Source organism: Anolis sagrei, chromosome 2 (assembly GCF_037176765.1).
Source record: "Anolis sagrei isolate rAnoSag1 chromosome 2, rAnoSag1.mat, whole genome shotgun sequence".
NCBI lineage: Eukaryota > Metazoa > Chordata > Lepidosauria > Squamata > Dactyloidae > Anolis > Anolis sagrei.
In genome coordinates, this window is record NC_090022.1 from 266,863,536 (window position 1) to 266,877,497 (window position 13,962).

General features: G+C 40.2%; 1 protein-coding gene across 2 annotated transcripts in view; it reads right to left on the bottom strand.

Moving 5' to 3' along the window:
• The window catches only part of PIK3R1 (phosphoinositide-3-kinase regulatory subunit 1), a 133,169-nt gene extending 119,521 nt beyond the window's left edge, over nt 1-13,648 (bottom strand). The window contains exons 1-2 of one of the 2 annotated variants that reach the window (XM_067464577.1): nt 13,472-13,648; nt 146-883 (exon numbers count right to left, since the gene is read on the bottom strand). In XM_067464577.1, coding sequence (XP_067320678.1) covers nt 146-479 — 334 coding nt within the window. In that variant the 5' untranslated portion in view covers nt 480-883; nt 13,472-13,648. The remainder of the gene's footprint in view (nt 1-145; nt 884-13,471) is intronic. The other variant, XM_060761593.2, reaches the window with a different exon arrangement.
• Between the last annotated feature and the right edge of the window lie 314 nt (nt 13,649-13,962).

Consider the following 13,962-nt stretch of genomic DNA (forward strand, 5'->3'; position numbering starts at 1 on the left):
GAAAGAAAAAAAAAAAGTAAAATCACGTTTGAACTAATTTTGTGACTGCCCACATGCAGTATGAGGCTTCAATGAATGATTCACAAATTGAATGTTTCTGATATTTGATATTGAACCACAACCATCATGACAAGACTTTACTAACCTGATTGATCACTGTCTGCTCCTACTCTTGCAGGACTTGGTGCCACAGGAAGGGGTCGGACAGGACGAGGCTTTGGAGTTGGAGGTGAGATTTTTTTTCTTCCAATATATTCTACGTAAGTTCCTGGGAAGTCCCCCCTTTCTCCTGTAGTTTCGTTATAACCATTCAACCAACCAATTTCTTCGGGTTTTGCTTCTTCCCCATCACTGAATCCAAGGGCAACTAAGGTACCTTTATTCACAGTTAAAATATCTCCCAAGCGCAAGTCAATGTCCTCTTCTCGTTCTTTTTTGTAATCATATAAAGCTCGGTATTGGTATCCTTCTGCACTCATTTTGGCAAATGTCTTCACATTTAATTCTATTATAGAAAAACAGTTACACAGTGGTACTAGGTTTTACTCTATATATAATTACAGGAGCTTCTAAACAAGCTATGTAACATGTCAGTTGTGAAACCGTAGCACAAATATGTGAAAAGCACCAAGGGCTGTGGCTGTACTGCTGATGTCGTATTTGAGTCTTTACATTTAATCACTGAAAAAGCAGAAGAATGCACTCTTTTATCTATGTATAGGTTCCCAGCTAGTCGCTTTTCAGGCTTGCTTGGCACTTATGAATAAAGTTTTTCAAGGTGGGCTGAATATTACTTCTTGCTGAACCTCCTTTTGATGTACTTGCCAAAAAATGTTCACTTTTCTTAATTTTTTTGCGGCGGAGTTCTGCATACATACTTTACCTATGGAAAGAAAATATCCAGACACAAGATTAGTGCAATTTCTCCAATCATCACTAAAGGTTTTACCTATGGCAAGCTTATGTTCAGGGATGGGAATACAGTGCTCCCCAGATATTGTAGAACAATGAGCCCCCATCATTCCTGATCATGCTACCTAGTGCTGATAGCTTTCAGACAAAACATCTGGAAGGCTTCAAACTCCTCACTCCATATTCCAATGGAACTTTTCAAATATCAAAGATCAAAGCTCCCAATCAAAATATGAGGGCAAACAACTACTTCAGAGTTAGCTCTAAAAATGATCACTTGGGAACAAAAATAATGGGTTGTTGTAGGTTTTCTGGACTGTATGGCCATGTTCTAGAAGTATTTTCTCCTAACGTTTCACCTGCATGTATGGCAGGCATCCTCAGAGGTTGAGACCTCACAACCTCTGAGAATGCCTGTCATAGATGCAGGCGAAATGTTAAGGAGGGAATACTTCTAGAACATGGCCATACAGCCCAAAAATCTACAACAACCCAGTGATTCCGGCCATGAAAGCCTTCGACAATACAACAAAACAGATGTTCCTACACCAAATCTTCATTAAAATGAGAATGAATACTATTGTTTTCTACCTTCTGCACCTGAACTAGTCCAGTATCCTTTATGAAACTGCATTCTGTGCACCATCTACTGCAGAAGTAAGACTCATTAGTCAAAAATAATTTTGTGATGAGAACAATGCTTGATCTGCTTGGTGAAGAGAAGACAGTGGGGTGACATGATTGCGCCCTTCAAATACCTCAAGCACTGTCTTCAGAGCCTATTCTCTGTTGCCCCAGAAGGTAGGCCAGGTCTAATGGTTTAAAGTTAAAGGAGATAACACTTCATTTGAACATTAGAAGGTACTTCTTGCCAGTAAGAGCAGTTCAGCAATAGAACCAATAGCCTAAAGAAATGGTGATATCTCCTTTTCTGTATGCTTTCAAAAAGAGCCTGGGTCTAACTGTTACTGGACAGCAATTTGCAAACTTGGAATAGGAAAATAATTTAATGCACAGGTGATTCACCATATTTGAGATTAACCATGTTGAGATTACCTAAGAGAAAGACATGTATTACATTAGCTTTCATAGATTAAGTCTGCTTCATCAGATGCATCTACAAATGCTAATGCTACAAACTTATTTATTTCAGCAAATCTCAAAGGTGCTACAATATCCCTTGGCATACTGATCCAGGCTATGTCTTTAAATTCTAATGCAGTGTGATAATCCCCAACAGTAAGACCAGCCCCATATCCATGTTGCACCATTTTCTCTTAGAAATCTTTACAGAGCACTTTAGGTTGGTCACTATATTCTGTTACAAGGTGGGAGAGTCCTAAACAAAAACACAGGAGGTTGCATTATGCTCTACCATATCACTAGTCCATTTAGTCAAATATTCATACCTATCTAGTAATGCCTCTCAAAAGTTTCAAACAGGATTAATTTTTCCTCCCACTCCAAGATGCTGGGGATTGGTCCTAGGATCTTCCATGTGCAAAACATGTGGTTCCATTGTATGTGTATGTGTGTCTGTTTGTCTATCTATCCTATTTAAAAGATTGTGTCCTCCTCCCAACCACTAAACAACTCAGATCCAAGCATTTTCTAAATGCGGGTAGCCTCAAGACAGAGACAGGATGATAGCTGCAAAATAAAAGTAGCACCAAGCGTCACTCCAAATATGTCAGATCTTACTTGTTCCTAATCAATACTGTACTAGCGGATTTACACCATATCCGTTGAGAGTGATCATCCACTACAATTGACAAGACAGCATCTCTTGCCAACACATACAAGCATGTATGCATGCATGTGTGTATGCGTGTCCTCTAATGATGTATGGTTTTTCCTTATCTGTTGTCATGGCATACTAGTACAATCAATTTCATCAATACAAGTAACAGATTATTTGCCGGTATCTTGTACCTCATAATTTTGTCAACTCAGACAGTTTTAATCATGAATTTTAAACTTCTACTCAACTTTTGTTTTGTATATTTAAATATGCATTTTATGGATATTTTATGGAATGTTTTTAAATGATTATGTGTTTTAGCAATGTTGTAACCTATCTTGAGCCATGAGAGGTAGGTGAAAAACAAAATAATAGTTGTTGTTGTTGTTATTATTGCTCTAAAACAGAATTCTACCATATCCTATGAGTTAATGTATTTTTCCCTATAGTTCTGTTCCAGAAGGCTGAAATGAGTAAAGTCAATTAAACTATAATGTTCTGGGTGGGTGTGTTTTTGTCAAATTAATCTTTGGCACCCTTCCAGGCATGCCTCCTTGTTTTGGAATGCTTCTGTTGAGATGCAGCATTGCTTTGGCATCCATGTGTCTTCATTTTTATATGGCCAGCATTATATATAGTCTCATTTTTTCTGAAGGCTTTCACGTATTACTTTCACACCTTGAAACAGACTTCCCAGAGTTTTATGTGATTAGGCCACCAAAGGAGTACTATTTTGATACACTAAGGCAAGTGGTAAATACTTCAACTATATCTGGGGGAGTAGGGGCAAGTTTTGAGTTTGAAATCCTATTGGTGATTTATTGTGAAAACAGTAATGATACTGCTGAAAAAATATATATAAAGAAACAAATTAATTATTACCTTACTAAAACCCAAAAAATTAGGCACTTCGTAAGTTTTATTATTTTCCATTACTTGCCCTTTAGCCATAAAAAAATCAAAATTCACATAAAAATCGAATTGTTCCACTGCTGTTCTGACAAGTGAAAACAGCTATTTACAAGGGAACACCTTTCAACAAGATGGGCAAAAATTTATTCAGGAGTTTTGTAGTTTTAGCAGGTGGAACTATTTATAGAAAATTCCTTCACATTACATTACTAATAGTCAGACAGCTGGTTGTTTGCTGCAAAAATGAGAAGTTGTATTTGGTGACCGTTGGTATGTGCAATGTCCCAAAACTATTCCCAATGGGAGCATACAGCACCATTTTTAGAATGCTGTGATCTCATTGTTTCTCACAGAAGAATTGATTTTGTCTTAAAACACTGTTTTAGAGATTAGGGAACCCATTTACATTCATTACTATTAATTATGGTATGCTGGTATTTTTAAAATCCTTCATCTTATTGAGTAAAAATTTCTACAAATTAATCTAGGTACCAAAAAGCAGAATAAGGCATTGACCACTGTTTTTAGTCTCCATGTATCTACCTTGGTCTTTCATCCTCAATTCTCCCCTTTTGTAGGACTAGAGAGCAAAGTAATCAGACCAGAACTTCAAGAGAAGTTATGGAAACTCCCAATAATCTATTTCTCTCATACTATGCACATGGAACAATGCATCAATGTACTCACAAGACAAGAAAAGAAAACAGGTATGACTTCTGGAATTTGTCACATGGAAACATTGGAAGGAGGAATAAAATATGACCTCTCATAAACAAAACATTAAATTTTAAGATGCCAACATCCCAAACATAGTGCCATGTCAGTGCCACTGACAAAGCATTCCTTTGTTCCTCCCTATGTACAAAGGACATCTTCCTAACATTTTGACAAAGAATGCAAGCATACAAAGTGCCACAAACCAATCCAGCCTGTAATAATGTTGGCTGAATGACAGCTTGTGTACAACTGATGTCTATAACATCAATTCTGAGGAAAGATAAAGGATTCTCTGATGACATTTGTAGGACAGGCAGTTCTATAATCAAGACCAATTGCACAGATACAGCAAGCACATCAAAGAAAAAAAAACCTGGAGCTTTAGAAAGGCACCAGATAGTGTCTGTTTTTGGAAGTTGAACATGGTCAGTCCTGGTTAGCACTTGGATGGGAGATCTCCAAGAAATACCAGGTGCTGTGTAGGCTCTATTTCAGAGGAAGACAATGAAAACCATTTCTGATTACTGGGTTGTTGTGGGGTTTTTCGGGCTATATGGCCATGTTCTAGAGGCATTTTTTTCTGACGTTTCACCTGCATCTATGGCAAGCATCCTCAGAGGTAGTGAGGTCTATTGGAACTAGAAAAGTGGGTTTATATATCTGTTTATATATTTAATAACCAGGGTGGGGCAAATAACTCTTGTCTGTTGGAGCTAGGTGTGTTTCTGATTTCTGATTATTTCTTATCTTAATATATCCTATTAAATACCAGAAGCTGGCACAAGTCAACAGGTGACTTGCACACACATGATGAAAATAATCGCTAGTCATCTAAATCGGCATTTAACAGTCATGTATTTGACATTAATAAAAAACAAATTCTCTCCTTGCTAGCTTCAGTATCTTTGCTACATCTTTGCTACATATGACAACAAAGTACTTTATTTCTCATAATCTCAAAACATATTGACACAGCAAAACGTTTGAGGGAAGTCTGCTCAACCTACTTGCCAAGCTTCATGAATCAAGAGGTTTTTCATGCAAAACAATGACATTTGACTGATCAGCCATAGGGTAAGGCTAGAAGAGCATTCCTATCTATAAGCATTAGTTTCAAGAAGTGGTTCTGCTTCAACTGCCACTTAGCAATATATGTATGTGCATGTGTGTGTGTTAAACAAACCTGGAGACGAGAAATAATAATAGTTCTATTACATTGCATACAGAGCAACTAGTGGAGAGAAGAAATACATAGCAGTGCTATTACAAGCACACCATATCAGAGCAAAAGCTAATGCTATGCTAGGTGCTAGTCTGTGGTCGTACCAATCTGTGAACCATCCGCTGCTGATTCACACACAGTTTCCAGTAAAGAAACAAACAGTTGGGCACAAATGTAGTACTGGCCCTTTGTAAATGATTGGGGGAAATTGCCACTGCTTCATGCAAAAGCACTGGATGCACCTCCATAATTGCTGAGAATGACAGGAATTGTAGAGAAAAATGCCTAAGGGCATCAAACTGGTAAATGTCACTCTAGAAATAGTCTTCTCTAGAACAGTGATTCTCAACCAGAGAGACCCCAGATATTATTGGATTGCCACTCCCACAATCTCTAACCACTGGACCTCCTTGGAATTGAAACCATGAAGCCTTTCATGGATTAAAAAGTACTGCTCTAGAACTAGCACATGCTTCATTCTTTCTATCATTCTTCTGCACAGCTTCGTGGCATGCTACCTTTTTGATTCTTAACATGCTACAACTATCCACTTACAGCACCCATCCCCTCAAGTTAATTTTCCCCCACAACACTCAAGAACCCCAGTGATGCTTAAAAACCAAAGGATGAAGACTCAGCATGATATTCTTCTCCATGCAACCAAGATCTACAGAGATACTAGCAGGAACAACTAAGCAAGCCAGAGTCCAAAAGTGGCAGGCTAAAGCACGGAATCTCAATCAGTTGCCGATACTAGATGAGAAACTCCTTCATGGGGACACAGAATAATAATAATAAACGTTATTTATACCCCGCCACCATCTCCCCAGTGGGGACTCAGAGCGGCTTTCAAGGGGCCAAGCCCAGACAACATATTACAGCAATAATATTACAGCAGAAGACTGAGAGACTTGCAAAGTGCTGAACTCTGGCAGCACCATGAGATACAGAGCCAATCTTAAGAAATGAGGCTACAAAGTGGGGCCCACAACATGCAAGTGTGGAGATTAGCAAATCACAGACCACCTACTACAATGTAGTCTGAGCCCTACCACAAGCACAATGGAGGACCTTCTCACAGAGACACCAGAGGCACTCCAAGTGACCAACTTCTGGTCAAAGGAAATTAAGTATAATGCCCAGTATTTAACTTTGATTGTGGTTTTCTTATACATTACAATTGTATTCTCAATTCACTTTTGACACAATAAATATCCCTGCAACTATCCACTGAATCAAAATGAGTGTATCTACAGATTCAGAAACAAGCATGATGCACTGAGAAAAAAACATGTATTCAAGAATATATCCATATATATATGATAACATGTACCATCTGTGGGCCTCATTTTAAGTCATAAGTCAAAGTTTGTGCTGTGAAACAGTCAGTTTTGGCTTTGACAAAAAGGTGTATTAATTTTCCACAGATACAGCAATTCAGTTTTTTATATTAAATATTCATTCATTTGTGCAATTTAGCCATCTATTTTAAGGTTCTTGGAGAACAGTTTAAGGTGTTCACAACATCATTAAAAGGGCATTTACCAAGATGGAACCAAAGACTTGTTAATGTGGGTGGTTTATCAAAACTTATTTTAGAAGTTTCACACCTGTACATAGGAAGACAGCAGGAACTGGAATCAAAGGAGAGGAAAAAGCACACATTAAATATTAATTAAATTGTAAATAGGGAGACAAGGAGTGTATGTGCACTCCTTGTCTCCCTATTTCTTATAACAAAAAAGTAAACAGACTTAAACACACCTTGAGGTAAGATTCTGGAACACTGACAACATTCAACTATATATACATACAACATGTACTAGAAAATTGACACTTCTCCAAATATTCCAAATACTTTGAAATATTTGTAAAACAACTAAACAAGAAAATGAAGACTATTCACAGTGCTGCCAGAAATATATCTGACAAATTGCCAAATACTGCAAAAAAGGTCTAGTTTATTTCTCCCTCTCCCAATTGTGAAAAACAGCAGACACCTTCCTGCATGAGCACATACTAACACAGTATAAAAATGTAAAAGATGGGGCTGTGTAGAAGCTAAAACATAAAAACAACTCACCTATGTAAGCCTCAAAATCTATTATATATTACACAAAAAGAGTGACAAAACATTAGCATACTGTTAAGTGATTAAACATGTTGATTCCAAGTTGCAAATATTGGGTTCTTGAACAATTTTAATTCTTTAATTCAACTGAAATTGTAAAGATAATTTTCGGACAACCTGTCCTAATGGATTTCCAGCATGCAGCATAGGCAAAGTAATGTTGGCTTTGCTATCTGTCAGCATGTGTCAGAAATTTAAAGCTTGCACAGCTCACCTCTGCTCCTTAAGTGTATTTCCCAGGACAGCAAACTGTTGAATCTCATCAAAGCATCCAAAGTCTCTCACAATAAACAATACAGAAATAATCATAGCACTTGGCACAGCCAAGAATATCTGCAAGTGATATGTTATAGAACTCTCTCTTGTCTGCAGTCAGTTTAAGAATAGGAAGTTTTCCAATAATAAATCCTACTATAAACTCACTAGGAATGTTTTGCTCCTTGAGAAATACAGAAGTGTCACGAACTCTTACATTTTTTTTTTCATAGAGATACACTATACAATAAAAGTAAAGCCATCTACTAATTATATTTTTTCTTTCCACTAGTGATTTATTAACCAAACCAATGGAATTTAATGCAAAGGGAAAGCGCTAGCTTAAATCCCATGTTGAACCAGTGGGTGTTGACTACTGAGAAGGGATTTCTCCCCGGCCTGCCATCTTCTCTGCTGCCTGAAAAACCTGCTTTGGGGCAGGATTTAAGGCAACCCAGGAAGCTTCAGGAAAACTGTCCTTCCGCTTTCACTGATAGAAAAATAAATAAATAAAATGACTCTAGTGGATCCTGGCCTTTGTCACTGCTACAATTATGTAAGCTACAAATGGTTCCTAGCATGAGCTAGTTAATTATACAACTTATCCACTAAGATCAACTATGGCTTGCAGAGAGAACCATATTTATATTAAATACTGTAAAATGGAATTGGATTAGCAGCCCTATAAGGAGTTAGGGTTTCTTCTGGGTAAGTCTTGCACCTGTATAAGGCTATGGTACTACACACTGCAAACAACAACAACAACTTTATTTTTATACCCTGCCCAAAGGGACTCAGAGTGGCTTACATGTGAGACAAATGCACATAAAAACATAAAAGCAAAACAATAAAAAAAACAAAATACATTAAAATAGGAGCATCATAAAATGTTTTGTTCTTTATTTGTTCAGTCGCTTCCAACTCTTCGCGACCTCCTGGACCAGCCAACACCAAAGCTCCCAGTCGGCCGTGGCCACTCCCAGCTCCTTCAAGGTCAAGCCAGTCACTTCAAGGATAATTCATCCACCAACAACCGAAATAAAAACACACTAAACATGACAAAATATAGCAGAGTGCAATTGGAGCTCCTATCAGACCACATTCAACATAAACCAATAACCGGATTTCCAATATGGACCTGGCCAAGCTATATAAGGACTGGTCAACTGATCTCTTTAGCCTGATCTCCCTCCACTGGATGCACTCCAGTAGTATTAAAACTCCAGTCATGGACAATTTTGAATAGGCATGATGAGGAATACAATGAAATACTTTTGGAGGCCACCAATTTGGAGGAAGGCTGCTTTACCTTCAGAATAGCACATTACACTCTATTGTGACTAGTTTTTACAAGACTCAACTAAGACTTGTTCTTAGCTTTCTTGCCAAAGGTATCAGGGAATGAACTGAGATATTTATTATACATGCAATTATATACATAGATAACTATGAAGTTATGGCAAAATGACCCCACAATATCAAAATTTTAGACATAGTACATTTTGCTCAAATAATATGAAACCATCTAAAAGTTCTCACACATTTCCTGAATCTACTCTGCCTAGGTAAAAGGTGTAATGGGGAAAGTTATCAAACAAATGCAACATATACACACATTGAAAACAAATAAGAAAACAACTAATATCTGAATAGTAAAAGCTATTGGTGAATAAAATCATTTCAAATCAGCAGATTCCCTTCTAGGTCCACATGGTAAGGGGTCATGTTACTCTAATAAAGTAAGATACAATTACTCTTACCAATAGTACATTTATTACATGGAATTCATTCTGATGAGTAATTCAAAGTTCTTTTTTTAAGTCACAAGATGATTTTATTGCGCCATGCTAAAGATAATGTCTTAGAAGCAAAGAGTTTAAGCCTCTGAGATTACGTGCTTGACAGGGTATATCTGGAGCTTAACTGCTTCAAAGATGTCCATATAGAAACCAGACTAATTTAAGTAAGTTATGCAGGAAGTGATCAGAAATACAATTTAAAAATGAATCCATGGCTATATAGAATGGACAAACAATAAAAGCACCCACATGTTCAAATTCTGGTTTTGCAAACTTAGATTGCACTATTCCAAATGGCCCTTGCAGAATGCACTGCTGGAGTGCACTCATAGGGTCACCTAACGGCCAAAATCACTGTGACTGAAACTGCTTGCTTTCCAAAAATCTCTGGGTCAGAATCTGTATCCCCATCCTGTGCCTCACAGTTCTTAGATCACTCTGCACTCACAATGACTCTAAAACTTGAATGCAAAGAACTGGCAAGAGAAAAACCATTTTTCCTGCCCATGAATCAAAATGTTTCAATCACCCATTTTTTTCTCCAAAAACCAGACCTTTCCAATCTCCAAGGAAGTAAAAAAATGTACTTTATCTTCTAAAAATGCCATCACAAACACAAACCAGTACTTCCAGTAACAAAAGAAATTCTTTTAATGGATCACTATATGTCTTCACTAAAAATATAAGACTACACAAACTTCATAAAATATCAGTGTCATAAATTCAACTATATAGCTCACCGTATCAGATGAGTTCTCTACCACATGTACTGAAAAAGGTTGGTACATCCGTATTTGAGAAGAGAGAAACCAATAAATATGAAGGCAACTTCTGTAGTCAGACTAAATTTCCCAGTTAAATACTATACTAATTTACAACGAAAATTCAACTGGATACATAATTAAACTTCCTCTTAGGAAAAGGATGTGGGGCACTTTTCTAAATTACAGTCTGTGGATTATTCACTAATCCAGGGAATGGGATTTTACTGCCAATATTTAGCAAGGTTTGGTTAGCATGCACTAGTCTACCACTTGCTCCAGCCATGCCATTGCACACCGTCTAGACCCTGAAGTGCCATTCAAAATTTGCTCTTATAAACAAACAAACAAACCCATAACTTCACAGTGGACTTCCTCACCACCCCTGGCCCAGACACTCTGTAAAGTCCACAAAAAACACTGTGGGGAAAAGGGGAGGGAGACAGATGGGGCATGTATTTTCACATTGAAATACAGAACAGTGTGCCCTTGGTATCCACTGGAGGGCTGGCCCCAGGGCTCTTTCTGCATACCAAACTCTGTGGATGCCCAAGTCCCATTGCATACAACAGTGTCATAATATGCTCACCCTTACACAAAATATCAGAATCAAGGTTTGCTTTTTGGAAAAGAGGGGAGAATAGTTTATGGATAGTTGAATCCGTAGAAACAGAATTCGTATATATGGAGGGACAAGTGCTTTTTTCTGCAAAGCATACAAATCACTCAGGGCCCTTCCACGCAGCCCAGAATATCAAGACAGAAAATCCCACATTATTTGAGTGTGGACTCAGATAACCCATTTCAAAACAGATATTGTGGGATTTTCTGCCTTGATATTCTGGGATATAGGGTTGTGTGAAAGGGTCCTCAGAGTGCACCTCCACTGTAGAACTAATGTAGTTTGACACCACCTTGCCTGCCATGGCTCAATGATATGGAATCGTGGGGTTTGTAGCTTGATGTGGCGTCATCACTATTTGGAATGAAAGACCTTCTCAAGCTACAACCCTCAGGATTCTATAGCATTGAGCCATGGCAGTTGAAGCGGCGTCAAATTGCATTAATTCTAAAAAGTAGATCAGGCATGGGCAAACTTTGGCCTTCCCTCTAGATGTTTTGGACTTCAACTCCCACAACTCCTAACAGCCTGTTAGGAATTGTGGGGGTTGGAGTCCAAAACACCTGGAGGGAGGGCTGAAGTTTGCCCATGTCTGGTGTAGATATACCTTTAGTTCATACACAGATCACACCCTCTCTTTGGGCCCTTCCACACAGCCCTATATCCCAGAATATCAAAGCAGAAAATCCCACAATATCTGCTTTGAACTGGGTTATCTGAGTCCACACTCCGATAATGTGGGATTTTCTGCCTTGCTATCCTGGGATATAGGGCTGCGTGGAAGGGCCCTAAGGGTTGTTTGCATAGCACGGAGCCTTGACAGTTGAAGTGGTGCAGAACTGAATCAATTCCACAATGTAGAAAGAAGCAAGCACCCTTGGTCGCCTACCCACTGCAGATTGAACAATCCCCCTCTTTAGGATGGCCTTTCAGAAAGGGAAGACCAAGGTCCCTTTCACACACCCTATATCCCAGAATACCAAGGCAGAAAATCCCACATTATCTGAGTGTGGACTCAAGGCCCTTCCGCACAGCCCTAAATCACAGAAAATTAAGGCAGAAAATCCCACAGTATCTGCTTTGAACTGGGTGATCTGAATCCACACTCCAATGCTGTAGGATTTTCTGCCTTGATATCCTGAGATATAGGGCAGCGTGGAAGGGCCTTAAGGCTTGTTAACATAGTAGGTAGCCTTAACAGTTAAAGTGGTGCAGAACTGAATCAATTCCACAATGCAGAAGGAGGCAAGCACATTTGGTCATCTACCCGCTACAGATTGAACACTCCCCCTTTTTAGGATCGCCTTTCAGAAAGGGAAGACCAAGGGCCCTTCCACACAGCCCTTTATCCCAGAATATCAAGGCAGAAAATCCCACAATGTCTGCTTTGAACTGGGGCCCCTTTCACACAGCTGAATAAAATCTCAAATTTTCTAATCTGAACTGGAATATATGGCAGTGTGGACTCAGATAACCCAGTTCAAAGCAGATATTGTGGGGTTTTCTGCCTTGATATTCTGGAATTGAGGGCCGTGTGGAAGGGCCCTAGGTTATCTGAGTCCACATTGCCATATATCCCAGTTCAAAGCAGATATTGTAGGATTTTTCTGCCCTGATATTCTGGAATATAGGGCTGTGTGGAAGAGCTCTCAGATAATCCAGTTCAAAGCAGGTATTGTGGGGTTTTCTGCCTTTATATTCTGGAATATAGGGCTGTGTAGAAGGGCCATGAGTACACAATGCAATATATCCCAGTTCAAAGCAGATACTGTGGGATTTTCTGCCTTGATATTCCGGGATACAGGGCTGTGTAGAAGGGCCATGAGTCCACAGTGCTATATATCCCAGTTCAAAGCAGATATTGAGGGGTTTTCTGCCTTGATATTCTGGGATATAGTGCTGTGTAGAAGGGCCATGAGTCCACAGTGCTATATATCCCAGTTCAAAGCAGAAAATATGGGATTTTATTCAGCTGTGTGGAAGGACCCCAAGAAAAGGAGAAGGAGAGAGGGAGAGGAAGTGGAAGGAAGGGGAAATCAACCAATTTCCCTGCAGACAACCCTTTTCTTCCTCTGCTGCAACCTCTGCAGTTCTTGCAAGGGAAGAGGCGCCTTTTCTGCAAAACCCACGGCCACAAGAGCAACCATGATTGAAGCAAGACTCGAGAGAAAGCCCAGGCTTAAAGAATAAAGGGAGGAGGGTGGATGGAGGCTGCAAAGCGGCCTCCACGCGAGGGAACTTCCTCCTCTCTACAGTCAGAAAGAAGGAAGGAAGGGGAAGAGGGGCAGCCAGCCTGTTTCTTTCCTCGTAGCGAGAGGGCAAAGGGGGAAAGCACGCTCTGCCTGCCCTCACGCCCCTTTCTTCTCCCTCCGAGGCCTCCCCGCGCAGCCTCCGCTCACCTCCGGCCGAGGCCTGCTTGCTTGCTTCCCTTCCTTCCCAGGCGAGGGGACGGGGCGCCCTCCTGTTCCTTCCTTCCTTCCTTCCTCGGCACCGCGGCTCTGTGGAGGCAGCTCAGCAGGAGAAGCAGCTCCTCTCTGCCTCGCGCCTGCCAGACGGGCGGGCCTCCTTCCTCCCTCCCTCCTCCTCCTCCTCTCGCCCCGCCCCCTTGGCCTCGGCGCCGCCAACCCGCCTCCAGGGCCGAAGCCCCGCCCACTCGCCCCGAATGGCTAAGCTCCCCGGCCTGCCCTCCGAGAAGGCTAGCAACAGCCCTTCCCCTCCAGCCAGGCCGCTTTCTCTGCCTCACGCGTTGCATTCCCGCTTCTCAGGCCAAGCTGAAGCATTTCCCCCTCCTTTTCTGTTTAAACACACACATATATCACACCCAGGCCCAAAAATCCTGGGGGGGGGGGGGGGGGGTGAAACTTTTCAGGCCAGTGTCTCTTGATCTGGC